Raw genomic sequence first — 25,424 nt, 5'->3', positions numbered from 1 at the left:
CAAGAAAAGTCTCAGTCTGCAGTCAAACAATTCTTCATCCGCTCCTCATAAAAATGTTTTGCTATTAAAACAAAAGGGGTGGGGAAGTATTCAACTCAGCCAGAGGACTCATGCATATAGACAGACCTCCTCCAACTCATGCTTCAGAGCAGCATCAACCAGAATTATGCCACTTTTGACAAAAGTTTGCCCAACCAATCTGGAAAATTTCCCATGGATTCTAGGCTCTCAGGATGATTTACTTTCATATTTTCCTGTCTCAGGTTTTCCCTTTTCCTTAACCATCACCACCTTGTTTGAAACACTTGCTGCTCCCTCTTGCCCAACCTCTATGTTATCTGCCTTTTTTTTTTTATCGCGCCCTTTCACCCATTTGGAACAGTCCCCATCCTGCACTGGCACAGCCGACTGTTTCTGACAGGCTGTAGGATTTTGTCTCAACTGATGCCACTGCTCCAGTGTGTGTGCAGTCACCTGAAAGTCATATCCCATCAGCCGATCCAAGCAGCACATTTAACCTGTGTCTTCTCTTTTCCATCATCCAAGTGCTTACGGAAAACACCAAAGAACTCAAACCAAAACCTTGCAGAACCTCACCAAACACAATCTCCTTCTCTGTCAATAGCCCGTCTCTGACTGGGGTCTTCCAGATGGACTTGGGGTCCATATAACTAAATGATGCAGGCAGCTTGATTCATCGAATCACAGAACAGCCCAGGCTGGAAAGGACTTGAAAGATCACCAGATACCTTTGTGTCTCCTTTTTCATACCAAAGGTCAAGTACATAACCAGACTACAGTTTCTGTAATACCACTTTGGCCATACCACAGCCAAAGGGAGACTCTGAGACCCTTCAGTCCCATCTGACCTGCAGAGGAAGAAAGGAAGCAGGAAACATCTGAACTGCAACCCCCGTCCGCTAGTTTCAACACAGCTCTTAATTTTAAGCTTTCTGAGAGACAAAGAAAGAAGACCTGTACTCAGGCCCAGCTTACGCAATTAGGTGGGATATGGTCAAGTAACTCCCTGTGTTATTAGCTATCATCCTCTGAGACAACCAGAACATATTAACACAAGCAGATATCTTAAAGTTAAGGAGAGGTGCAGGACCAAATACCTTAGCATCTGCAATTAGCACAATAAATGGACAGTCTTGGTACAACCAATTTCTGCCAATCTTAAGGAGCCAAATGATTTCCCACACTCCTTCCATTTTCCTGCTTTCCCTTTCCCATTTCATTCACCTAACTGTAAATGTTGGATGGCAGAGACTGTCTGTGTATATGCACACAGCCCGAAACAATGGCAGATGTTACCTGAACATGACAGCAACAGAATTGTTGAAAAAGTCACAGGATACACAAACTGCTCTGTCCCACTTCTATTTCCTTTTCTCGCAGCTTTGGTGGGACAGAGGAAGCCCAGCAATTCAAAATTTCCCCTTTATACAGGATCAGGAGCTTTCTATCTCTATTAAAGAAAAGTTCATCCAAATGTTACTTCTTATGCCAGCCTCATTTCTCAGTCAGTCACCCTCCTGTAAAACAGAAGCCAGGTCCCTTTTGATCGGTTTTACACCACGCTGGGCAACGACCATCAATTTAAGTCAACTCCCTACACACAAGCTCGGAGCTGAGCACACCATGCTGTGAACATCTCCTGGCTGTCATCGTGCCCACCACTGTGGCAAGCCATTGGCCACCCTTTGTCAGTCGTACCAACAGTCCTAATTGTAGCTGATGGGGCAATTGGGCTGAAAATCATCCAAAACAAAACAGGAATCAGCAACTGAGACCAATTGGTTAAATCAACAGAGCACTCACTCGGGTGTTCATGGAGTCAATTATCCACATCCCATTTAAAGCGCACTTCAAAAGGCCGCACTTCGGAAGGAGGAGGGAAGGAAACACGATAGGGTCTATATTTGGCTCTCTGATTTCCCAACAAGGCATAATCGGTTTTTAATTTTTGCAAGAGGATCTCTTCCCTTTAGCTAACTGCTGGGCACGTGAGATCCAAGCCACACTCCTCCCTCCTCCTGTATCACTCAGGACAAATTTTGTGTCTGACAAATTTTGCTCTCCGTTAATTTACGTGACCCCCACAGCCTCTAAATCATGCCCTTAATGAGCCTGATTCCTGCTGGTCTGCAGAGGGCTGGAGCTGAAGGGGGATAAACAACTTCCCTGTGTCATGCTACAAGGCAAAGAAGCCGATTCCTCCCCTGTGCTGTCTCAGCCTTATGGGAAAAGAACAATAAAAAGCAGTAACAATTTATTTACATCATTAGATACTCAATAAGAAGAACGCAAATAATGGATTTCTCAAGTGGCTGAGCTGAAGTAAATAAGGGGGAAAAATTGACTTAAACCAATATCTGAATTATTTCTGTGACGTTTGATAAATTAAAAAACTAAAAAGCTTTAGGTTCAAGGCAAACTATTTCGCTCAACCTCAAAAGATTTATTCTCATTTTGGGATTCTAATTTTTGATTTATTTTTCCTTTTTTTTTTTTTTTTTTAAGAAGATTTCGAGTCTATTTCAAATGAAAAATGTCACTGTAGGGAAAAACAAATTAGATTTTGAATCTAGATGAAACATTTTAACATTTCTAAGGCACAGTGTTTCATTTCAATGTCTCTGTGAAATGTTTCATCATTTTCTGATCTTTTTTCTTGTGTGCTTGGAGAAAAATCTTCATAGATATAACTCATTCCAGTAAACTCAATGCGAATCTAAGCACATTATTTGAATTTGAAAGAGTATATTCACTAAGTTTCCCATTTCTGGCAAGCTTTATTTGTTGCAAAGACCTCACCTAACATCCTTTCAGTTGCCCTTATTAAAATGAAATAACAAAACAACATCTAGAACATATTAGGTGGAAGAGGCTCCAGGATGAGCATCCTCACCCCCAAGCACTACAAAGCCAACTGGGGATTCCAATGGAGACCCCAGGCAGAGGCAGTGGCCTCCTCCCTCCATCCCAGCTGTGCTTTGGGCTCTTCTTGCTGCTTTTTCCCTCCCCAGCGATGGGGATGAAAGTGTCTGAGCAGGCTTCCCTTGCTCAGGGCACAACTCAAAAGGCCAGAGGAGTGGGATGTGGTGGTGGCAGTGCGGGGTCAGCTCATTACACAAATGCACACAGACAACCTGGAGCTCATTACAGATTAGTCAAGTCCTGGCCAAATTCAATAAGCCTGTTCACAAGCTTAAGGTTAAATAAACCCTGGCCTGGAGGCAGGCCTGAGCATCGAGCGAAATAATGCAAAATGGAAAACTACCTTAAGAAACAGCTCCCCGAATGCTGTCAAGTACTGCGCTCTGCTTGTGATTAGAGACTTTAATTATGAAGGTGGATACTGAAGGCTTGAAGTGCTGGGATTTTTTTCTTTTCCTAAATAAGTAGGTCCGCACATTCCTGCCTGAAAAGCCACAGAGTCACTTACTGAGATGTGCTCACAGAGGAACAGCTGGAAGCGTTTGTCTTGCAGCACGCTGCCCAGCTCTGAACCCAGCATTTCCAAGATCCTGTGTGATATGCCATGTGGAGAGCCAAAAAGTAATTACAGAGCCTTGCAATAATTATCTCCTCTCTCTCACTTTCCCTCTTCTTCTGTCACAAGCTCCAAGATCCAGCCATTCCCACTGGCCAACACCAAGATCCCTCCCAGTGCAGGGTCCCAGCGTGGGCACTGGAGGTACCTGGGGACATCAGCAGGGAGGAGGCAGAGACTACAGCCCAGTCCCACAGATAAAACTTCACTCTTTCTTGACATGGCTGTATATTCTTCCTCCAAACTCTTAGCCAAGGACAAGGTAAAAGAGTGGGATTTATGGGCTGGGGACAAGACATGTCACTTTGGTGGCTCTCAAAAGTTGTGGTCAATCAGGTTGAGTGGCCTAAACCAAATTCATTTCTATGTAGGTCAGTACACCCAAGTGCTGTACAGCAGAGGACTGAAATTCTCTCCTGAAGCCCCTGCAGCACTATCCTTCCCTCACCCGTGGAAGAAATCTGTCTTTGGTCTGGTGGCCATCAAACTCACCCAAACCCACTGCTAATCACATGAACAGCAGCTTCCCACACCAAGGAAAGTTCAACTCACTGTGAGCTGGAACTCAAGGCTGTGCAATGCAGGAGCAGATTTCCACCAGCACAGCCCCAGCCCTGGAGGAGATGGGGGTCTGGAGAGCCAGGAATGCAAAGCACTGACAGAAGCAGAGCTGTGCTGGCAGGTTCTGAGAACAAACATAACCTTTGCTGAACTCGCACAGATACAAAAATGCTTTCACATTTTTTCAGGACATCTTCTGCTTCAGTGTTGGACGTGCATACTTCAGCTGGAAGGCTGGGAAGGAACAGAAATAAAGGGGAAGAGCTGTAGGGGGGAAAATGGAGGTAGGTGAGTTGAGAAGAGATTGGTGGCCTGACTGGTACCTTGGGACTAACGTACCCATGGAATCAAATGCATCAAATTTCTGTTGCCCTTTTCTTTGTCAATCCCACAGCTCCTGCCTGACCTGCTGGTCCAACGATCATCACATCCATCTGTCCCAGAGCACACCAGAGCCCCATCTCAACCCCAGCACCCCAAACCTGGGGGATTTGAGTAGGCAGTTCTTGGATGCAGGTCAATGATTATACATGACAAAAACACAACTATTATAGACTCAACACCATAATTTCATCTCCAAATTCCAGCTTGACATATCTGTCACCAGATGAGTTTCCTTCGCCCTGCTGCTGTTGTGAATATGGGTTCAATGCCAGCAAGCACAGAATAAAACCCCTGGGTTGAAGTGATCGCACAGCTCCAGTAAAAGAAAAAAAAAAAAACAGATCCAAAAATGGAGCTGGGTGCCACAGCTGGCAGCTTCCCAGCCAGAGCAAGAGCACAAGAACAGAGCAGAGCTCAGCTCCTCTCCTGGCTTCCTGGAGAGCCAGCTCTGTAAGTCAGGACAAGCTGCAGAAGTCTGTTGAAATGCATCACTACTGCAAGGAACAAGAAGTAGAAATATTTTATTTTATAGAAAGAAAAAACCAAGAACTTGGCAAAACACAGAGGGGAGAAGGATCAGAGCATTTTTAAAGGAAGGAGGAAAGGAGTTCCCTTGTCCAAGACCTTCTCTGCACCCATAATAAGTGCGGCAAACCCAAAATGAGAGATTATATAATAGAGTCTGTAATTGAAGGAGTGAAAGCCACAGTTAAAACAATCTAAAAAGACCAAGCCCTGAGAAATGTAACCCGAATCCCTTATCTTTTGATGGAAAAGAATGTGCTCCCTTAGATTAATGACGTGTTTACCCAAAAGGAAATCACCGCCCTTCTGAAGCAGCGAGTGTTTGTTCCTCCCAAGTCCCTGTTTTCTGATCCAGCACTGATCTCCCAAACCTCCTGTTTAAAGCCAGCACACAATGCAGCTTCCTGCAGTAGCAGCCCCGAGCAATCCCAGCCTTAACCCTCTCCCAAAAACCACCCTCAGCTGCACCTGTTGGGGAAGATCAGAGGGTGTTTGGGTCCTGCCTCAGCAGAGGGACAGGCATTTGCAGCGTGGCTGTCGGCAATGCTGCTGCAGGGCAATCAATCAGCCCAAATATTATTATTACATTTTTTTGCAATATATCAGCAAAAATATTTCTGTGTTGAGTGGACAAATGAACATGCAGCGTGACAGCACTTGCAAAGGGAAGTGTGGGAATTCAGCAGAGCATCCTGCTACCTTGTCTGGGGTGCTGTGAAAAAGGCTGACTGCTGGATGCTGCAATACGCTGCTGTGTTGTGACAGGCATGGAGGAGCACAGATCAAGGCACTGGAAACTCACACCAAAGCAAAGAAGTGCAGTGAAGCAACTTTGTAAAACACACACACACACACACACACACGCAGAACCCCACAGTATAAACAAACAAGCCAAAAACACACATGGGGACTATCATCAGTTCCTTGTATGCATGGTAAATCCAAGTATTTTATAGAACCACAGAATGGTTTGGGTTGGAAGGCACCTTTGAGAGCATCACGTTCCAACTCCTTGCTATCAGCAACAATACTTCCCTCTAGTCCAAGTTGAGGGAAGCCCCATCACAGCATCATCCAACCCGGCCTTGAATTCTTCCAGAGATGGGGCATCCACAACCACACTGGGCAACCTGTTCCAGTGTCTCACCACCCCCACAGGATTTGCATCCTTTTTGTCTGCTCTGTGACCCCAAAAGGGTCCAAGGGTGAGTGACCTGCAATAAATGCATCCCATGGGTGCCACTTCTCATCTCCTCATGTTACTGGAACCTTGGGACATCCTGGCTACAAGAGTTATCAAGTCATGGGCATCTTCATCCCCCAGAGTTCAACAGGTCTGCAACAGCGGGTGCCAGCCAGCAGCTCAAAATAGCACAGAAGCCATAATAAACAAAGGGAGCTGCTTAAATCAGTCCCTGATGTTTGTGCTGATGGAGCAACGTTCATCCCTGGGTCATCATCCCTTCCTGCAGCCAGGCAGGAGCCCTGTGGAGGGAACACTCTTTCCTGCCCCACTCCTGCTGCAGTGCCCCATGGACCAGCACCCACCTGCTTCATCTCCAACTGGCTCCTGCGGCACGGAGACATGGAAAACCAATGATATAAGCCTGTGGGAGAAGCTGGTACAATCATTTGGCATCTATACTGGCTGCGCAGGTTGGTGGTTTTGAACTGTTTTTTGCAAAAAGGCAAAAAAAGACCCAACAAAAGACATTTGCTGCAGGTAGAAAATCTGAAATCTTGGTTAGGAGGAAAAAAAAAAAAAAAGAAAAAGGAAAAGATTTTAATGTGGGTATTTATAAAGTCCACTTATGTTTTACATTACTTAATGCTAAGCATCAGTCTTGCCATAATATATAAAATACTTCCATGACTATTTTACGTCTTGATGTGGTATCTGCTACCTGGCTTGTTCAGCAGTATTCAAACCTGCCAGAGGAAATGGTTTTGTTCATTATAAGGAGTACAAGAAGTAAAACGTCCCTTGCTTCACCTTTTTCTAGGAAAATATTTTGCATAAATGGGATTACTTTATTTTGAGTGGTATTTTTGGAAGCCATACCCAGAGTCCCTGTTGTGGGTGGCTCTGCAGAACTTCTCACATGAAAAATCCCAGCTTTAAGAAACCAGAATTTGGGCTGTGCCGAGGCACAATTGGAGGAAAACGAATGGCACCGGAGCTGCAGAGGCGATGACACACATCCTCTGGGCTAGCTGGAGTGACCCCGTTCCTAGCTCAGAGCTGCGCTGGCCGCTGCCAGGGCCAAAGCCCAACCCACATCAATTGAATCCAGTGCCTGATTTAATGGTTGGCAGCCCTGCCCAAGGCAGAGGGGTTGGAATCAGATGGTGTTTGAGGTCCTTTCCAACTCAAGCCATTCTATGAATCCCCACTTTCCCAGAGTCAGCAGTTGGCCACAGTGGAACAAAACCAACCAGATCCTGCCATGATCTGCATGCTCTTATGCTATATTCATGACTAGAGCATCCCATACTCCCAAGTTACAGATATATTGTCTAGATGACAATGGTATTTAAAAGAGAACTATTCCATCTGTTGATTTATTTTTTTTTAAATTCTGTACCCAAACTAAAAGTTTGATTTTTTTCTTATTTTATTTTGGGGAGGTTTTCATTATCCTTGATAGAATTCACACAGCTACAGCTCAAAGCCTAGCTTCAGAACTGTGAATCAAACAGCGTTCGATTTTCAAGAGGCTGAGCAAAACACTATCACCTTAAAGGATTTTTTTGTTGTCATTTGTAGTCATTCACTGCATTCAGTTTAAATGGAAGGATACATTTTCCCTATTAAACCCACATTTTTCAGTGAACACATTTTTTCTTTGATAGAAAAGAAAACCAAGGAGAACCAGCAGGTTCCTGCACATACAGCTGGGCTGAAATCTCTCACCTAAGGTCAAAAAAGGCCACGAACTGTTAACAGAAGCCAGCAGAGAAGACGATGAACAGTAGATAAGAACCCATATCCTCCACAAAGTTTCCTCTGCAGCCCAGGAAGGAATGCAAATTAGAATTGAAGTGGATGCAGAAAGAATCCAATATCCAGAAATCATCTTTTTAAGTTAAACCCCTTAATAAGGGAAGCTGATTCAGGGCACAGCTGAACTGTGACAGGAATTAAACACTGCAGGGATGGAATACAAGGAGGCACAAAATCTCCATCATTTGAAAAGAATCATGTACTGGCACACACACACATACACAAAAAAATCAATGCAATTAAATAAAGCTGTCTAGTTTATACACGGGGACGGGGAAAAATGAAGGGATTATGGGATGTTATGCATCCAGACCATCTTGTGAGGTCCCTAGCATTAAACAATTAAACAAAAACAGAGAACCCAGAGGTTTTATCGGAGAAAGCCCATTGGAAGGCAATGTCCAATAAGGGACAAATCCCAGGCACCATGCTGCAGCCGAGCCGGCTCCCTGCCCAGTTTGGGGATCCGCCAACAGGCAGCATGGGCAGCAAGAACATCCACCAATGAAGCCACTGAGGTATTTTAGGGTTTAGTTGCAAGCTCAATGGAGATGAGTTTAGCAGTGCCTCACAGAGAAACAGCAAAGGAAGTAAAGGTTAAACGAACCATGTACAAAATCCCCTCGATAAATCATGAGGGTTATCACCCATTCTGCAGCAGGGGGCTGCAGCAGCAGTGTTTATCACACCAGTACTATCACAGGCTGAACCAACAGCCTAATTCCTACTGCTGCTGCTATTAAATGAGTTAAAAACCAACACCTATAAGACAAAAGCAAACCCTCTGCTGCTTCAGGGATGGACCTGAGGCAGCCCTGTCTCCCAGCCAGACCCTGAGTGCAGTGGCATGCTTTAGGGTCCCGACCAACATTAGGACCATCCCCTACACTACACACCCTAAGAATGACATTTGCTCCTGTACGAACGAAACTCAAGGGGAGCAGCACAGGTTTTAGCGAGGTTCAATACAGAAAAACAGGATATCAGCAGGTTCTCAAGTCCCTGGGAGACCCAAAGCTTCGGCAGCAGTAATCAGGGAACAGCCTGGAATAGCTGTGACTGGAACACTGAATCCCCTTATAACCTGCTTTCCAGCATGGCTGCTTGAAGCCCGGCCAGCAGGGACAGGGCAAGAGAACAGCAATCCAGGTGGCTGCAGATTCTGAAGAAAATCCACAAGAAAGGAAAAGATAGCATCCTGCAGGACCCCGAGCTCTCATCCCCTCCTCACCACCACTGTGGGAGATGCTGCTGGCTGCTGGGGACATGGTGGAAACACACCATGCAGAAAACTGACAGGTCAAGCTACATTTTGTATTATCTTTTTTTTAAAAAAACCAAATTGTCTTAAATACCTACTTCAGAGAGACTGATGTAGCTTTCCTGTCTGTACCTAAACAAGCCCCCCTAACAATGTTATCACTTTTCAAAACACATCTGTGCTGCAGCTCCTAGCCCAGACAATTGGCAGGTAACCAGTTAATAAATTTCTTCTCCAGACTGTTGAATAGGCTGGCCTCCACTCAAAGGTGATGTCACTCCGATTCAATGTGCTATAATTGGAAAAACCTGGGGAAAGCAATCGCGTGTTTTTTAATAAATAAAGATCGCATTAGCAGCCTCCTGCTTTTATTCACCACCAGCTCTACCTTGTTCAGTAGCAAAGTGGGATTTTCTGCTGCCACTCACTCCACGATTCCTACTTGGAATATGATGCCAGTTTCCAGATGTGTTTCAAGCCAGGAAGTCAGCAATCAGCCTGGATAAAGCCTCTGGGATTAGCTGCAGATCATCTTCTGACACACACATCCTTCCTGCACCCTCTCTTAGAAAACTGGGGCACACCCCTCGTGCCCAAAAATACAATAGAGAACAGCCCAGGCCAAGCAAAAGCCTCTGATTAGGAATCTTTGATCATTTCCATGTTAAATATACGTGAATACATTTAATTGATTCAATCCATCAAAGTCTCCAAAGCACTCTAGGGATCTTTACAGCACCGATGTGTTTACAAACACGTCATTTTAACAGCTGCAGGTTCCCTTTCTGCTAGAGCAGCCCCATGCAAATGTCCCCTTCGGTCCCCTCCCCTGGCAGGAGAGAGAGCATCAGCTCTCCCAGGCAGCCATGGGACACCCAATGAGGAGAAATCCTTCACAAGGCTCATCCTTAGAGGAAGAAGTGAGGATAAACGTTTTTCTGAGCTCCGTGAGAATACTGTCAAAAGGCCACAACAGAAGCGGGTGACACGAAGGATGTGGTTTGTGTGAAGAATAATCCCAACCAGCAGCTCTCTAGCAGCAGCACGCCCAGGGGCTGCAGGGGGTTGGATGCAAGCAGGGGTTATGCTCAGGGCCTCAGAGGACTCCAAAGACTCCCAGCAGCCCCGGCATGATGAGAGACTGCCTGGGCTCCACCAGCAGAGAGGCTCAGCTCCTGGACAAGCTGCAGGAGGGGAGCCCCAGCCCAAACAATCCTCAGGCCTTGCTCAGTCAGCCAGACCCCCACCCTCCTATTATCTAACACCCTGCCAACAGAATCCGTATTTTTTATTTTTTTCCCTCTTCTAAGAACATTAAAGAGGCTGTTGTTGGGGCACTTTTGCTTGTATTGCGACTCCTTTCATCTCACCACCAAAACAAAGCACAACCCAATTAACACCAGATCTCCCCCCAAATAACCCCACCCCTCCTCCCAATTTGCTCCCACAGAGCTGCTGGGCTGTAGCAGGGTACCTGTGAGCAACTGCCAAAACAGGAAAGCTGGCGCCTAATTGAAGGGAGTATTTGGGAGTCACCCTACACAAAAATTAGCAGAGATATGCTAGGAAAATAAAAGTGTGGGCACTAACAGCGGTCTTATCTTCTTTTTCCATGACTCTAATGCTCAGTACATGAAGAGGCCAAAAAGTTTCACACGATGTTCTGAGGAGTTGGTTGCGGACAGACAGCATCACAGCATCCTTTCTTTTATGTTCACTGCTTCCCCCCAAAGTAATGCAGACTGGTTTTGAAGCACGGATCTACAGCATTTATGCAAACCAAGAAACCCCAGCACTGCTGCTCTGCCTGCAACACATTATTCAGCAGCATAGTGGACACAACGTCCCATTCTGTCTGCTCTCAATTCACCTGCATTAGGTTTGGCAAGAAGAGAAAGCCATGAGGAGACATGGGGGGGAGAGGGGCTACATGGGGGTGACCGTTTCTGGAGGTGACACTGAGCTTGGATTAGTTCAGAGCCCAGCAGAAAGATGGCATGGGAGTCCCTCTCCTTACCACCTACCCCTCTCTCCTTACCAGCTACCCCTCACAGTAACCTGGGACCTTGGCCCATCACCGGAGAAGCACTGGCTCGGTCCAATGGGGAAATTTAGAATTCCATGGCCCCCAAAGGAGTGTCTGGGTCTTGGGACCATGCCAACGTTTGGGGCTAAGGAGGAGGGATGCTGCAGCCTGGTGGTACCTGGGCAAGGCAAGTCTGCTTCTGAGTGCCAGTGATTCTCACCTTTTTTTTTGTTTGCTTGTTTGTTTTCCCATGCACCTAAATACACAAACACTTTTCCTGCCTTTGCTTTTACAGCTTCTTTTCCGTGCAGTGCCTCTTGGGATTCCTGGCTCTACTTCGAGATCGAACCCTGCAGCCTCCAAAGGGACAGCCACATCTGGAGAAGGGACCACAGCCCCGAGTGCTCCCCACAGCAGGACAAGCCGTGGAGAGGGAAAGGAGAAAGCAGCGGGAAGTCCTGCTGAGAACCCCTTTTGTCTAAATAGGGCCTGTCCTCCGACTAAAAATAAAGACTAACCACAGGAAGGGAGTGAGAGCTCGGCCCACATCCCGTGTTGTGCACGCCTGGGTGTGAGGTTGAGGAATGGGGGGAATGAGTGAGGGGCCCCCACCCAGCACAACCACACATGGGCTTGGGCGCCAGGCCCTTGGGATGGACAGGCACACTCGTGGAGGTCACTTAAACCCAAGCAGACAGTGCTTGGCGGCGGCACAGATCTCCAGCATCATTCCCGACCTGCTCACACCCCTCCCAGCATGGGTGGGAAGGCGCTCTGCTAACTGGTGCGCAGGAGAGGCCCAAGCCCACGGAGGCCATGCTCACTGTTGGTGCTGACGCACCACTCAGAGGCCTGCTGGGGAAATGCAGCACCCAGCCCAAGCTTAGACCGTCCTCTTAAACAGAAGCTGAATTTAAAAACAAACAAAAAACAAAAAAAAAACAACACAAAAGCTAACAAAAAACCCTCATTCTCTTTCCTTATAGGTCTCTGGGTCTATACAAAGGTCACCCCTGAGCATGAAGGGAATGCAAACCCTCATGGTTTCCCTTAGAAAAGGACTTCTACGCACAGCAGCTGCTTGGAGCAGGCTAGCTGCTTTCCCTTCAAGACATGCCAACTATTCCACACTGAGCACACGCTAAATATGAAATGCAGATGCCTTTCCACGAGCTGCTTTAGCGGGTTTCTTGAACTTTCCCCCCTTACGATGCTTTTTGATGCAGCAGAACTCAAGAAAAAGGTGACACCTTCTGTTTACTCAGCTAATTACAGTTACTGACTGCTGCAGTGCTCATCAGCTCCTTATAGTCTGCGGTGGGCTCCCAACCAGCATCTCTAGGGATGAAGACACAGAGGGGAAGGATGCTCAGGGAACTCCATCCCTCTGCCTTATCCATGCCCAGCTGCCCCCACTGCCTGCCTCATGCTGGAGAACCCATAGCAGGCTGCTGCCAGGCTGGGGAAAGGTAACAGAGGATACTCTTCGAAACCTCAGCAACTTCCTTCTCCATACCATTAGCCTCTGCCCTGGGCAAAGAATTCAGCAGTGCTTCCTCAGCTGGGCAGCACAGAGCTAGTGTCAGCTGCACATCACACTGCCAGGGCTTAAAGGATGCCCCAGGCTTCCAGAGAAAAAACTCCTCCACAGAAAGTTGTAATGGTCATGGGCAATCTGCTCTAAGAGGTCCTGTTGCCACATTTGATAGCCCTGAGCTCTACCTCTGTCTGGATGTGTACCTTCACAAAGTTGCCTATACAGAAAACCCCAGAAGAACCAACACCCTTTTCCCCAGTGCTCAGGACTGTCAGCTTTACCTGGATCGAGGTGTGAAAAGGACCCGATCACAAAGTCCAGCGTCGAGACAGCCAGCAGGAAGAGCAGCAGGAGCTGGAGGCGGATGATCCACTTCACCCCTGCCAGGTTGATCCCGAGCAGCCCCAGCAGCACCGCCAGGGAAATGCCCCGCACCGCCCAGATGTTGCTGAGGTTCAGTACATCTGCGATGGACTCTGCAAAGCCGGTGATGTACATGGCACCTGCAACACACTGAAGGACAGAGGTCTGTGAGCACCCTGTGGGTGCAGTGCCTGCAGCAGGGCTCAGCCTGCTGCTGCCACACTGCAGTGTTTAAGGTGACTCTGGCCTACAGGCATTGCCTGTATCCTACTGCCACAGCAGAGGACACTGTCAAAGCAGCGTGGGTAAGGCACTGTATGTACTGCCTGAGTAAACACAGTAGCAACCAGCAACTGTCCACTCGCTTTAAAATATACCTTCAATTAACATTCCAAAAGAAACCACTCCGGCTTATCCAAGGAAGAAGAGGATGAGTCAACCTTTTTAGCTTCTTCTATTTCTCTGAAAGAAAGGCTCCTAGTCAAACACCTGCCTGAAGAGCAGCAACATGCTTCTCCCCTCCCTGCTTCCTAGGGTTTACTTTTAAATCTGTATTTAGCTTGGATGTAAAGCCTGATGCTTCACTGGCTCCCTGTCTCGTTCCTGGAAGGGAGCCTGCACATTTGAGGAGTGCATATTGTGCAGTCCATGCTCCCCAAGCACTTGGGAAAGTTGTTTATTTCCCTTACTCTTCCTGGGTGGCCAGCAGTCCATAGGATGCGACATCCACAGCAGAAGAAAACAGCTGCAGGTTCAGCCCTCAGATCACACTGTGGGGCAGCAATCCCAATTTCAAAGGTTTCCAGGATGGGCATTTCAGCAACATTCCCTTTCAACACACAGCATAGCTGGCAAACCAAGCCAGGTATACAGCTGCACATCAGCACCAGTAAGGGTTGCTAGGAGGAATCTCAGAAAGGAGCAGAGCAGGAGAGAGTTTCAACACCTCAAACATCCTTGAAGCCTACCCTTCAATAAAACATGACATCTCCAGATCAGGAGTCAGGTGTCTGTGAAGTCCCCACGCCACCTTGCACAATAACAAGACACCACCCCAGTGGCCCTGCAACAAGGGGTTCTTTACTGGGGCTTGAACTACCTATCTTGAAACCAGAACAGAATGTCTAGGCTGAATGCTTGCAGAAATCAGTTCCTTAAGAGCCTTTGCAAGACACACACTTTGCTGGGTTAAGAACCTAACTGATTTTTAACACCCAGACAAGTGCTACCTTTACATTTGCTTTCAGCAGAAAGCTATTTTATGGCTACAAAACCTTTCTTTCTTTGAACAGTTCTTACTGTGAGCCACTCCAGAAAAGGAGACTGCTTAGAAGAGCATCAAACCTCAGCCCTGCAGCCCAACCTGCCATGACCAAGCACATGCTGATCTCTGGAGGAGCTGGTATAGGAGCACTGGTCCTGATTAGAGGAGATTCAGTATTAACGTTAGGAAAGATTTCTTCTCAGACAGTGGAGATACACTGGAATGGGTTTCTCAGGATGGGGGTGGAGTCACCGTCCCTGGAGGTGTTCAAGAACTGTGGAGATGTGGCACTGAGGGACGTGGTTAGCGGGCATGGTGGGTTGAGCTTGAACTTGATGATCTTAGTGGTCTTTTCCAATCTTTATGATCCTGTGATTAAGCATGTCCTCCAGCGCATAACAAGAGGACCCCACGCTGGGTTCCAGCCCATCTCTGCAGCATGCCCCAGGATGCTGAGCAACCTCTCATTAATGAAGGCAGCAGGACCACATACCCAGTTCCTGTGCCACTTCTGACCAGTTACAGCTCTCTGTGTGCAGTTTGCAACAGAGATGCAGCTCACAGCTGGTGCAGAAAAAGGCAGAAGTCCGCTGAGCACAGCCAGAGAGAAGGGAAACACATCAGCTTTCGGGAGCACGCAAAGCATTTCTCCTCAAGTTGCCAATTCCCACCCCGCAGCCCCCATGCGTGCTGGATGCCTCACTACAGGATGGGGCTGCCAGAGGCCAGGTTTTACGACCCCTGGGAGAGGCTGCAACCTGATTGCTTTCCCAGACTGGGTCCACTCAGAGAGCAGGAGTGGAAAATATTACAGGAAGGATTCTCATGTGTGGCCCATTTCCATATCTTGGCTTATAACTGCATTCAATTTGTATTTTATGGACACTTGCTTTTAATCTGAAGTGAAAGGAGAAGAGGGGATTCTTTCTGGTTTGTTTTTTTTTTTTTTTTAAGGGTTTTCAGAGATTGCTGCAAGTCAATCATTTAAAAACAAACTTCAATACAAATTCTTCCCTGCTCACCACACTTCAGACTGTTCATAACATCTTTACAGGTGGAGGGGGTTACGTTTCCACAGATTTAAGAGATTATTTTCCACTCTTTATGTTTACTACACATGCATTTCAGTGCTCTACCACCATGGCTCCTCGAGGCCATTCAGAAAACACAGAAATTGTGACTCTCAAAACACCACGTAGTTGTGCCCTTATGTCTGCCCAGCTCCCATCATACACCAGCTCCACTTCTGTCCCATTTGGAGAAACAGTCAAAGGCTAGCCCGGTTCACATGTATCCCACATCCCCAAGGGCATAGTGAGCACATAAAGGCCAACATGGCAGCCCAGAGGGCTCTTTGCTTTAGGTGGCCACCCTGGCCACTGCCTTTCTGTTGGATTTATGTCTCCTTAAGGGCAAGGCATGTCTCGGCACCAGGGGTACTTTGGGAATGGAAGGGACTGCATAAAAACCAACTCCTCTGCCATTTGGCCTGCTCTTACAGATGCATTTAGAAAGACTGATAACTTTCTAATTTTTAATTATCGTCCCATGTTTCTAATTACCTGGCCAAAAATATAAAGGAGCCCAATGGTCCCCCCGACTTGACCTCCAAGGACGGTAGAGATCATGGAGTAGACGCCTCCACTTCCAATGCTGCACTTCTCACAGACCCCAGTTCCAGATAGGACTGTCACCAGAGCAACCAGGACCACAAAGGACACCAGAAACATGCCCATCACAACACCAGTGTTTCCCTGCAATGAGAAAACAATAACAAAAACCAACTCACATAAGAAAAATCGGTTGAGACAGAAAAAGGACCCAGCCGCCTCTAGTTACTTGTGATCAATGGCTATGGAGTCATTACAGATGAAAAGGAAGAACAAAACCTCAATACACACCCTAATTATATAATTAATGTAACTGATTGCTCAATTCACAGATCCTATTGATGCCCTTTTGAAGGAGAGCTGCCTCATCCTGCTGGACAGACCCTTCCATGATAAGGCTCTGCTCCACCACTGGGCTCCTGCATGAATCACTGATTCCGGCTTCTGGCTGAGAAAGGATGATGCCAAACAATGACTCAACGACCACGGGGAGGGGGTTGCTGCCATTGCCATGTTTCATTATGTTCGAGAATGAAATATTAACCAAAAACAAACAAACAGAACACTTTCAGAACAAAAAGTAGTTCCAAAACCAAACGCTTGGGATTTGTGACAACTGATTTATTAAAATCATCACACCGGAATTTTAATTTATCACAACGTTTACCTTTAAAAGCTGTAATCCTCCCAAACGATAACAAAGAACAAAACCTCCAGGGAAACACTGCCTGGAAGATAAATAATGTGCTCATAGGCCACCACACACGGGGCTTTATCTGCCCGATGTATGCAAAGTAGCAGGTGGCTCTCACACTCAATTTCCTCACACGCATTTTGTGTGGAGGATTTTGCCCTGCTGATAAAAACTTCCTTCCTGCTCCGGGCAGAGGAAGCGTCAGGGAGGAACGGCTGCAGCCAAAGGTGTAGGGTGAGCAGCAAAGCCTGTGTGCAGTGCAAGGCACGCTGCTTGGGGCACTCCATTTGTGGTTGCATTTCCTATGTGCAGTGAAAGCATGCCTTCCAAAGAGCCAAGGAGAAGGCACTTAGTTCCTCCATGCAAATTCAAGTGCCTCTTCTGCACTCAGGACCTTCTAAACCTCTCTCTCACAGCTGTAATTTATTTTCCAGAAGTTTTGCTCCGTGCTCCAGCCCACCTTCCCCTGCTGACAAATTGCTTAGTCCAGCACACAGCCAGCCAGCATCATCAGAAGCCTCTCCCAGTGCCCAGTTCACGTCTGGCCTCTCTTCCTCTGCTTCGACTTGTGTTTCAGGCCCTGTCCCATTGCTCCTCTCTATCCTTGCTCCCTCTCCTCCCACTCCAGTAGTTTCTGAGGTCATGCTAGCCTTGATATGGGTTTGTTTATTACCAGCACTGCTTCTCATCCTTGGGGCTGGTTGAAATCCCAGATCTCTTTTTTTTTTTTCCCTGCTTTTTGCAAAACAACAGAAACATATCCAGGATGCTACTATCATCATAAAATCCTATTTTGGTTCAGCATCCCACAGCCTTTGACAGGGCTTTATCTAGCCAGTGGGGAACAGAGCCAAGATTTGTTACAAATGCAGCTGCTGGCAGGGTCAGCCTCACAGCCCAATACAACCCGACACTCCTTTAAAAGGACAATTGTTCCTTTTCCTCCATAGCTTACCCTAAGGTTAAAAGGGTTAATAAATACAACACGCTTCAGTTAAAAAGAAAAAAATAAAGCACACACATGCAAACATACACATGGCCTTGGGCTTTTCCAGATCCTGGAGGAGGCACCGGGCAAGCGCAGCACCTGGTTAATGGGCAACGTGGGGTTTTAGGCAGAATAAATGTTTAACATCAGGGCCAGAAGAGACCTAAATCCTTCCTACAGAACACCAGTGGGAGGAAGGCAGAACTGGGAGGCAAAAGCCCTGATTATTTATGCATGCACGCTGGAAGGATGGAGTTTAAGTGGGCAGCGCAGTGGTGCAGCAGTTATTGAACACATGTGGAAGACTGAGGTCCTCCACAACTGCAGGCATTACCAACTCCAACTCTGAAAATCTACAGCAAAAGCCTGACAAATGGATCCACGTATGTGTGTCCTCTGCCACGTGTGCTCTGCCAGCCTTGACTTCTCCTCCCTTCCCTTACACGCTGTCTTCCAGCTGTTCCAGTTTTTATTTACTTACTTTATTTTTTATTTGTGCTCGTTCCAGCAGTAATTTGCTTTCAGAGGAGACATGGAGGAAATCAGATCAGAAAAGTGAAGCTAGGAGAACCATCCCGGCTTCTTCAGCCTGCAGTTCCCACCAAAAAGCATGAGCCATGTTTTAGCTGGAAGAGGTCAGAAGAAGAGCACAGCAGCCATGCACTGATCCACCAAGGATCAGTGGAACGCAGAGTTGGGGTTTGCACCCTGCTGTCAGTGAGGGAACAGCCCCACTGCATCTCAGCTGCCCTATGGATTCACCTGATCCTGTAGCTCTGTGGGTCCCAATACTCCCTTTTGATGCTTTCAGTGAAGCAGTGTTCAATATAGAGCACATTTTCCTTTTGGAAAACGTCCACTGTGCCTGTGACACAAACTTGCACTTGTGATGCAGACTGAGCCTGAAGTTCAAATTCCACTATTCCCTGGAGATGCCTTCCTTCTACTGAGGGGAAATTTTAAGGGACAGCACAACAAATTGCAGCAGGAACAGTCCCACACTGCAGTGCAAGAGAGAAGAGGCAGGCTCCAACCCCAACAAGTCATTGAGTTCATACACAGGAGCCCCTTGGGCAGTGAGGACACTTCCACTGGCTGAGGACTGCCCATCTGAGACACACTGGGGACCCCAAGTAATGCAGTTATGTTTTGAAGAGATCTGCTCTGATGGTAGTGGGAAGATGTTAAATTAGTTCTACCTACAGTAATGTGCTTTGCCTGAAAAGTAATTCTTCTGCCTCAACAGTGCAACATCAGGATGTCCATGTTTACTGTCTAGGCTGGCTGTTGTGATGCTGCTTTCTTTTTCTGAAAGCTAAAACAGGAACACTTAAAAATACCACCTTCCATTTTTGTGGAACCTTCTAAAAAGCTAAGAAAGCTAAGAAATACCAGAGGACTTCAATTCATGGCCTATGAGCATCACAAAACCAAGAACACTCATATTCTGATGGAGAAGAAAGGTGACGAGAAAATTATCTATTCTCATTCTCATGTTCAACCGAATCAGCCCTCACTCACCACAAGCCACCCCGTCCTCAGGAAAAGAACCACTCCAAAAATGTTGATCATGCAGGAGGTGAAGACGCCATCCCATGTCCCAAAAAGCACTGGTTCCCACACGAACAGCTGGATCTTCCACCAGGGCCTGCTCTGTGTTTGGGATCCCTGCAGGAAAGCAAAGCCTTCAGTTTCATCCCTTACAGTCTACAGGCAGGCTGTAGAAGTGGTGTGAAGGTCAATGACTATTATAGCCACGTGGCTCACCACCAACAAGTGTGAAGATATGACTTAGCTCCAACTTTGGAAGCACTGTGTTTTGGGAGGCCAGGTTGGATGGGGCTTTGGGCAATCTGATCTAGTAGGTGGCAACTGGCCCATGGCATGGGATTGGAACTGGATGAGCTTTGAAAACCCTATCAAAAAGAACAGGCTCACTTCGAGTAGAAGACAAACTAGGTTGGATAGACTCAGGCTGGAAGAATGGGTTCAAATAGCTCTGTCATCACACAAGCCAATAGATTAGGGATGAGAACAGTGAGTTTCTAGAGGAGATAAAGGACACATGCAAATTTCAGTGCTGCTGAAGCCAAGAGCTAAAACCTGAGGGGACGTGCAGCTAGGCTGCAAGGGGAGCTGGCTCCCACGTACCTGCTGGGCTTCCTCGTGGAACAGCTCCTGCACATGGCCCTCAATTCTGGCACCATGTGGGATGTTCATCGTGCCCTTTACACTGCCTCTGCCCTGCGGCTGGTGGGTCTGAGCCCAGCACGTCAGCTCTTCTCCTCTGTCAAGCTCCTGCAGCGCCCGATCCCCTGCTGTAGGTTCATGGTCTTATTGCACTTCCTGTGGAAGGAGGACAGGCAGAAGGCACTGCTGCTGCTTCTCAGCCTGCAGAAGCGTGAGGCTGTTAACCAACCAGAGCCAACAGCTGATACTGAACCACAGAGTGCAACACCACCACAATACTCTCTCAACTCTAACACTTAACAGCCCTTGGTGGGACTTTGCTCAGTCCTTTCCTGCTCCTGGCAACCCCAGCATCCTGCAGCACTAGCTTCACAGCTTCCTTATGTGCTGTCTGGGGGAGGTATTTCCTTTCACTTGGCTTTAAATCTGGCGCCTGCTCATTCTATTCCATTCTCCCGCGCTGTTATGACATGAAACATACAGAGCACTTCCCAGCACCACTAACATTTGCACAGCACTTATCACCTTCCCCTCCACTGCACTGTTCTGCAGTCTAGAGCCCTACCTCTATATTCTCTGCCTGACAGAGGGCCCTGCTACCCCCCCTCTTCCAGTGCAGTGCAAGCATGGTAAAGGAAAGGTTATGGTGAGGTGGGAGTCAGCCTCTTCTTCCTGGTAAAAGCCATAGAACAAGAGATAACGACCTTAAGTTGAGCCAGGAGAGGTTCAGGTTGCATATTAGGAACTATTTCTTTTCAGAAAGAATGGAACAGCAGTGGCACAAGCTGCTCAGGGAGGTGGTGGAGTCACTGTCCCTGGAGGTGTTCCAGAACCATGGAGATGTGGCATTCGGAGATGTGGTCAGTAGGCATGGGTTGATGGTTGGTGTCAATGATCTTAGAGGTCATTTCCAACCTTATTGATTCTATGACCCTACTAGAAGGGATAAGCTGGCACAAACACTTCTCTGGAGGTTTCATTCCTGGAGTTGACCCAGTAGAAACCACTGCCCTCCTAGACACCTCCTGAGGGTTTCCTTCCGTTTTTTTTGGAGTTAAAGACTCCAAATCCATATGCAGACAGTATTCTCTTAACACCACCCCCTCTTCCATTATTTAATTCCACAGCTACTTACACACCTGGATGGATGCATTCCTTTAGCCTATAGAGTAACTGAGGCAAGCACCACACGCAGGCAGGGCATAAACTACAAGAGTGAGAGGCAAGCACACAGCCATGGCAATCAGAATGACAGAATCCTTTCTAATTCAGGAGTTAATTGACATCACTCCTCCTGAAGCTTCTACTAACGACACCAAGCAGTCTATGAAAAAAAAAAAAACACCTGACTGCAGAGCCCTGAGTGAGACAGGAATGCAAAGGAAATAAGGCAGCAGAACACTGCTGCATGTGGGAGCTCCCAACCTGCTCAAGGTTGTTCACCTGTTATTCATCACCCCAACAGCCACAGACAGTGTGAGCACAGCCCCACACACTGCAAGTGCTGGGACCCCCACAGGGCCCTGCCCTCCGGTATCTCACACGTGGTGGGATCAATTGCTCAGCACTGCTGGGGAAGCAGCTCCGGTCGATCTCACTGCTGCAGCTTCCTTTTTCTATTTCCTTATTTTATTTTCCTTCCCTTCCTCCCCCCCGCTTTTTTTTTCCCCTTCCCCTCTTTCTCTGCTTGCTTTTTCCTCTTTCTGCCTCTTTTTTTTTGCTTCCTTTTCCCCTCTTTTTTTTTTTTTTTTGCTTCCTTTCCCTCCATTTTTGCTTTTTTTTTTTTTTTTTTTTTTTTTTGCTTTATTTTCTCCCACTTCTGCCTCTTTTTTGCTTTCTTTTCCCCCTTCCCTATCCCCACCCGTAGCGCAGTCCCAGCCCCCAGTACCTCCCACCCTCACCCCCGCGTCTCCCCCCGGTCCCACCGCTCACCTGCCGCCCGCAGCCGTCCCCGGCACCGCCTTCTCCCGCCGGGGGGAGGCCAGGAGGCCGCCACGTGTGCCGGTGCACACCCTCCGCCCGCCTTCCTTTACGTCGGGAGTCCGCCCGTATCAAGGCAGCAGCCATCAGCGTGCAGGTAGTTTGGATGTCCGTTCCGAGGTGCCGGAGGGACGGCCGCCAGCACGGGGCAGTGGTGCTGCAATTCCGCAAGGGAGCGGCCGTCTCCCGGTTCCGCGTCCCTGCATAGAGAATCGACCGATCGATGGGCTGATCATCGAATTCGACTCCTGGCTCCACGCAGGGCCACTTGAAAGTCAGACCGTCTGACCGAGAGCTCCGTTTGCTTCCAAAAGAAAGCAAATTCAGGCTATTTCAAGACGGCTCGATAAGAAGGCAAGGCAGTGATTTTCCAGCGTGCCCACAGAGATAAAGCAACCCTAACCTTAACCCTTCACTTTGCAGAAACGGCAAGGTCTGGGGCAAAGAGGAAAGAGGTGCCCAGACAGGTAGATGGAGCCAGATAGGGAGGGTAGAGAGATTCCTGGAATAGTTCTGCAACTCCTTCCAAGAGGACACATTTATGGATACCTACGAGCAGGCTGGGCCAGATCCTCCCATGGCATGGGTCAGGGCTCCCAGTGCAAAAATGCAGACTGACATATGCTCCTCTGAGTGTTAGCAAGTCACTGTCATGTGCAGAGCGCTTTGTTTTCATTAAAGAAACATGAGTTTACAGAGGTAACCTGAACACCAGAGCAGCAGCTTGAAATAAACTAAGCACACTCTGTGTGGTCATTCAGCAAGAAGGGACGTGCATTTAGGTCCATAGGGCTGGGAGGTGATGGGAGTTGCAGGAATGCTGGATGATGCTTATTTCTGCCACCACCAGCTCCACTCACAGAACCCTGCTGACCTTCCCAGCATGGCTGCTGCTGGGCACACACAGCTTGCAATTCTCATGGTGCAGTGGTGTGAGTCAGCTGCACGATAGGAGTTGCATCACTTAGTGGTCTACAGACACATCCTATGCCAACAGTAAAGCAGGGTGTTCAACCAAGAGGGTCCTCCTGAAGCAGAGTTCTGTCCACAGAGAGCCAATGTTTTCCTGAGTTCATTTATGTGCTAAACTGCAAAAAAAAAAAAATGGCTTCTAAAGTGCATTTTCCCTAATGCTGCATACTGCTCCTCCATATTCAAGGTCAGAGGGCTCATGGGCAAGGAACTGCAGTGCTCTCCTCCTGTGTTCAACCAGGTGACCCAATCCCTCTGCTCAACACTGCTTTAAGCCATCAAATACAGCCTTGGAGAAACGAAAATCCACAAACCCACTTCCTTCTGAGCCCTGTTCAGGAGGAAGGCAGAACTCACTGGCACACAGCTTACCTTGCCCTTCTTTTTCCTTCTTTTGGAACCACAACTTTCTTAGACTGATCTGATCTATAATTAGACATTTTTATGACAGAGAAGCTTTTGGGAACTGGCAAAACAAATGGAGCAAATTCCAGGCCTTGAGAGACAAACCAGTCAGCATCCTCCTGCTGCCGAGGGCACCCTCTGTGTTGTTGCTACACCTCACTCCGTGATCACCATTACCTTGAAATATCCTCAGCACTTCTGGCTGTTAATTCACCATCTCCCATGATTTCCCATACCCATGTGGATCAGCTGCAAGTCAGGCAGCAGCCTCCACTCACTGGGTGGGCGCAGGTACAGGGCAAGGGGAGCTGCCCACTGACAGCAGCTTCTGGTACAGCCAGCAAACACCCAGAAGGACAAATATAGGAGTATGCTTTTTTTGCATGTCATGGATTGCAGAAGATCCCTGCCATCACCCCACTTTGAGATGGCACCTCACCAAACCCTCAGATGTACCTTCTGCCAGCATGTATGTGCCAGCCTGCCTTTGGCACTCAGAATACAGATGCTGTACTGGGGACATGTCGGACCTGAAGCTCAACCTGGCAAGGTAGAAGGGCAGTGTGGGGCAGCTTACCTGCAGGACTGCTGCTCCTGGGAGGGCTCCAGCTCCAGTTCCAGCTCCCTTCTCGCAGCTCCACGTCATGACAGCTAAAGCAGACAAAAGAGCAGATGGCATTCTACAGGCAACTCTCTTCTGCTGATCTGGCAAGCGCAATGCACAGGACAGCTGACCGCTCAGACACTCTTCCATCCCATCTCCCTAAATCCAAAGCCCCACCTCCAGATCCCTCTGTCATGAACCGCCCTGGAGCTACAAAACAGTTCACGCCGTGCAGCACAAGGAAAATATTCCAACAGAGAGATATTTTTTCAACCCTTTAAATAAACAACCAGCACTTTGAGCAGAAGACTCTTTCTTCCTCCTAGCAGAAAATACAGCTACGTGGATTCTTTTTTCTCACTGAACACAAAATGTAAGGTCTGGCAATTCTTTTCAACATAAAAGCATTGAAAAATGTCCTGTTTTTCAGTATTGCTTTAGTATCTTGATATTGTAAAAGTCAACAGGCAGAAGCTATCCGTGTTGGATTTCTTATTTCCAATACACGGCTGAGCAAGCCGGTGCTACTTACGGGTGCACTTTGCACAGCACACCTTAACACTGCTCAACCTAAAACAATGGAGAGTAATCATTACACGAGATGAATGTCAACACAGAACTTCAAGTTCTTTAAAAGCCATTTTAAAAACAATACCAAAGCAGGCGTATTGAAACAAAGGCCTATCAAATTACACTGCTGTGTTTGCTCTGTATTCCAGAAGCATGTGAAAGCAGTGCGAGGCAGCGAGGCTCATGGCCTCACACTCCTGAAGGGACAGGAACGTGGGCAGCCCACTTAGTGTCAAGAAGTTCCCCCAAAGGAAAGCTACCCAACGCCGCGTGCTCCTATCCAAGTGACTCTATTGCCACAATACCACTATTTTCTATGAGGTCCAAAGTTAGAATTAAGGCCAGATATTCCATTTTCTATAATCAGAGGTGTCAAGATAGACCCAAAGGAGAAGAAAACTGACAGAAACTTTGTTCATCTCAATCAAATCCTTCAGTACTCTATGGCTGCAGTTATCCCCTCGGGTTCCTACACAAGCATCTTCATGAGCCTCCATCTGCCTCAGTGACATTTGGTTTGAAATTCACTAACGTGAAAAATACCGCTAAAAGTCTATTCATAAAACAGTATTCTATATTTTTATTTTTCAAACAGCAAGTGACCACATTTAAAATGCATCATTTGCAAATATAAATTATCAAACTATTAGTTTAATTAAAAATAAAGCGAAAACATAACTTCCCTTAGTATCACAATACATAGGAGGGTATTATAAGCCCCAAATGACTAAGTTAACCATAAGAAAACAATTATGTCAAAAGTGATGGAACTCATTAAGTCACCGAATGAATAAATCAATCCTAATACAATACCATTCACCGTGATTATGTAAAAAAGCCATCTTTCATTGTATTATACAGATAAAACAATCCGATCCTTCATGCCACGTTTTGTAAACCATGATATAAATTACACTCACAGTCAAA

At 47.2% G+C, this 25,424-nt stretch overlaps 1 protein-coding gene across 3 annotated transcripts in view; it reads right to left on the bottom strand.

Moving 5' to 3' along the window:
• Positions 1–21,986, bottom strand: part of SLC12A8 (solute carrier family 12 member 8) — a 48,514-nt gene extending 26,528 nt beyond the window's left edge. The window contains exons 1-5 of one of the 3 annotated variants that reach the window (XM_031590663.2): positions 21,899–21,986; positions 19,928–20,122; positions 19,298–19,444; positions 16,047–16,238; positions 13,139–13,370 (exon numbers count right to left, since the gene is read on the bottom strand). In XM_031590663.2, the coding sequence (XP_031446523.2) occupies positions 13,139–13,370; positions 16,047–16,238; positions 19,298–19,444; positions 19,928–19,996 (640 nt within the window). In that variant the 5' untranslated portion in view covers positions 19,997–20,122; positions 21,899–21,986. Of the gene's footprint in view, positions 1–13,138; positions 13,371–16,046; positions 16,239–19,297; positions 19,445–19,927; positions 20,168–21,105; positions 21,647–21,898 lie in introns of those variants that run through there. The other 2 variants (XM_090143640.1, XM_090143641.1) reach the window with 2 other exon arrangements.
• Between the last annotated feature and the right edge of the window lie 3,438 nt (positions 21,987–25,424).

Source organism: Phasianus colchicus, chromosome 7, assembly GCF_987193195.1.
Source record: "Phasianus colchicus chromosome 7, bPhaCol1.hap1.1, whole genome shotgun sequence".
In the NCBI taxonomy this organism is placed as follows: domain Eukaryota; kingdom Metazoa; phylum Chordata; class Aves; order Galliformes; family Phasianidae; genus Phasianus; species Phasianus colchicus.
The sequence above is the reverse complement of the archived record's forward strand: the minus strand, read 5'-3'. Positions and strand labels throughout refer to the sequence as shown.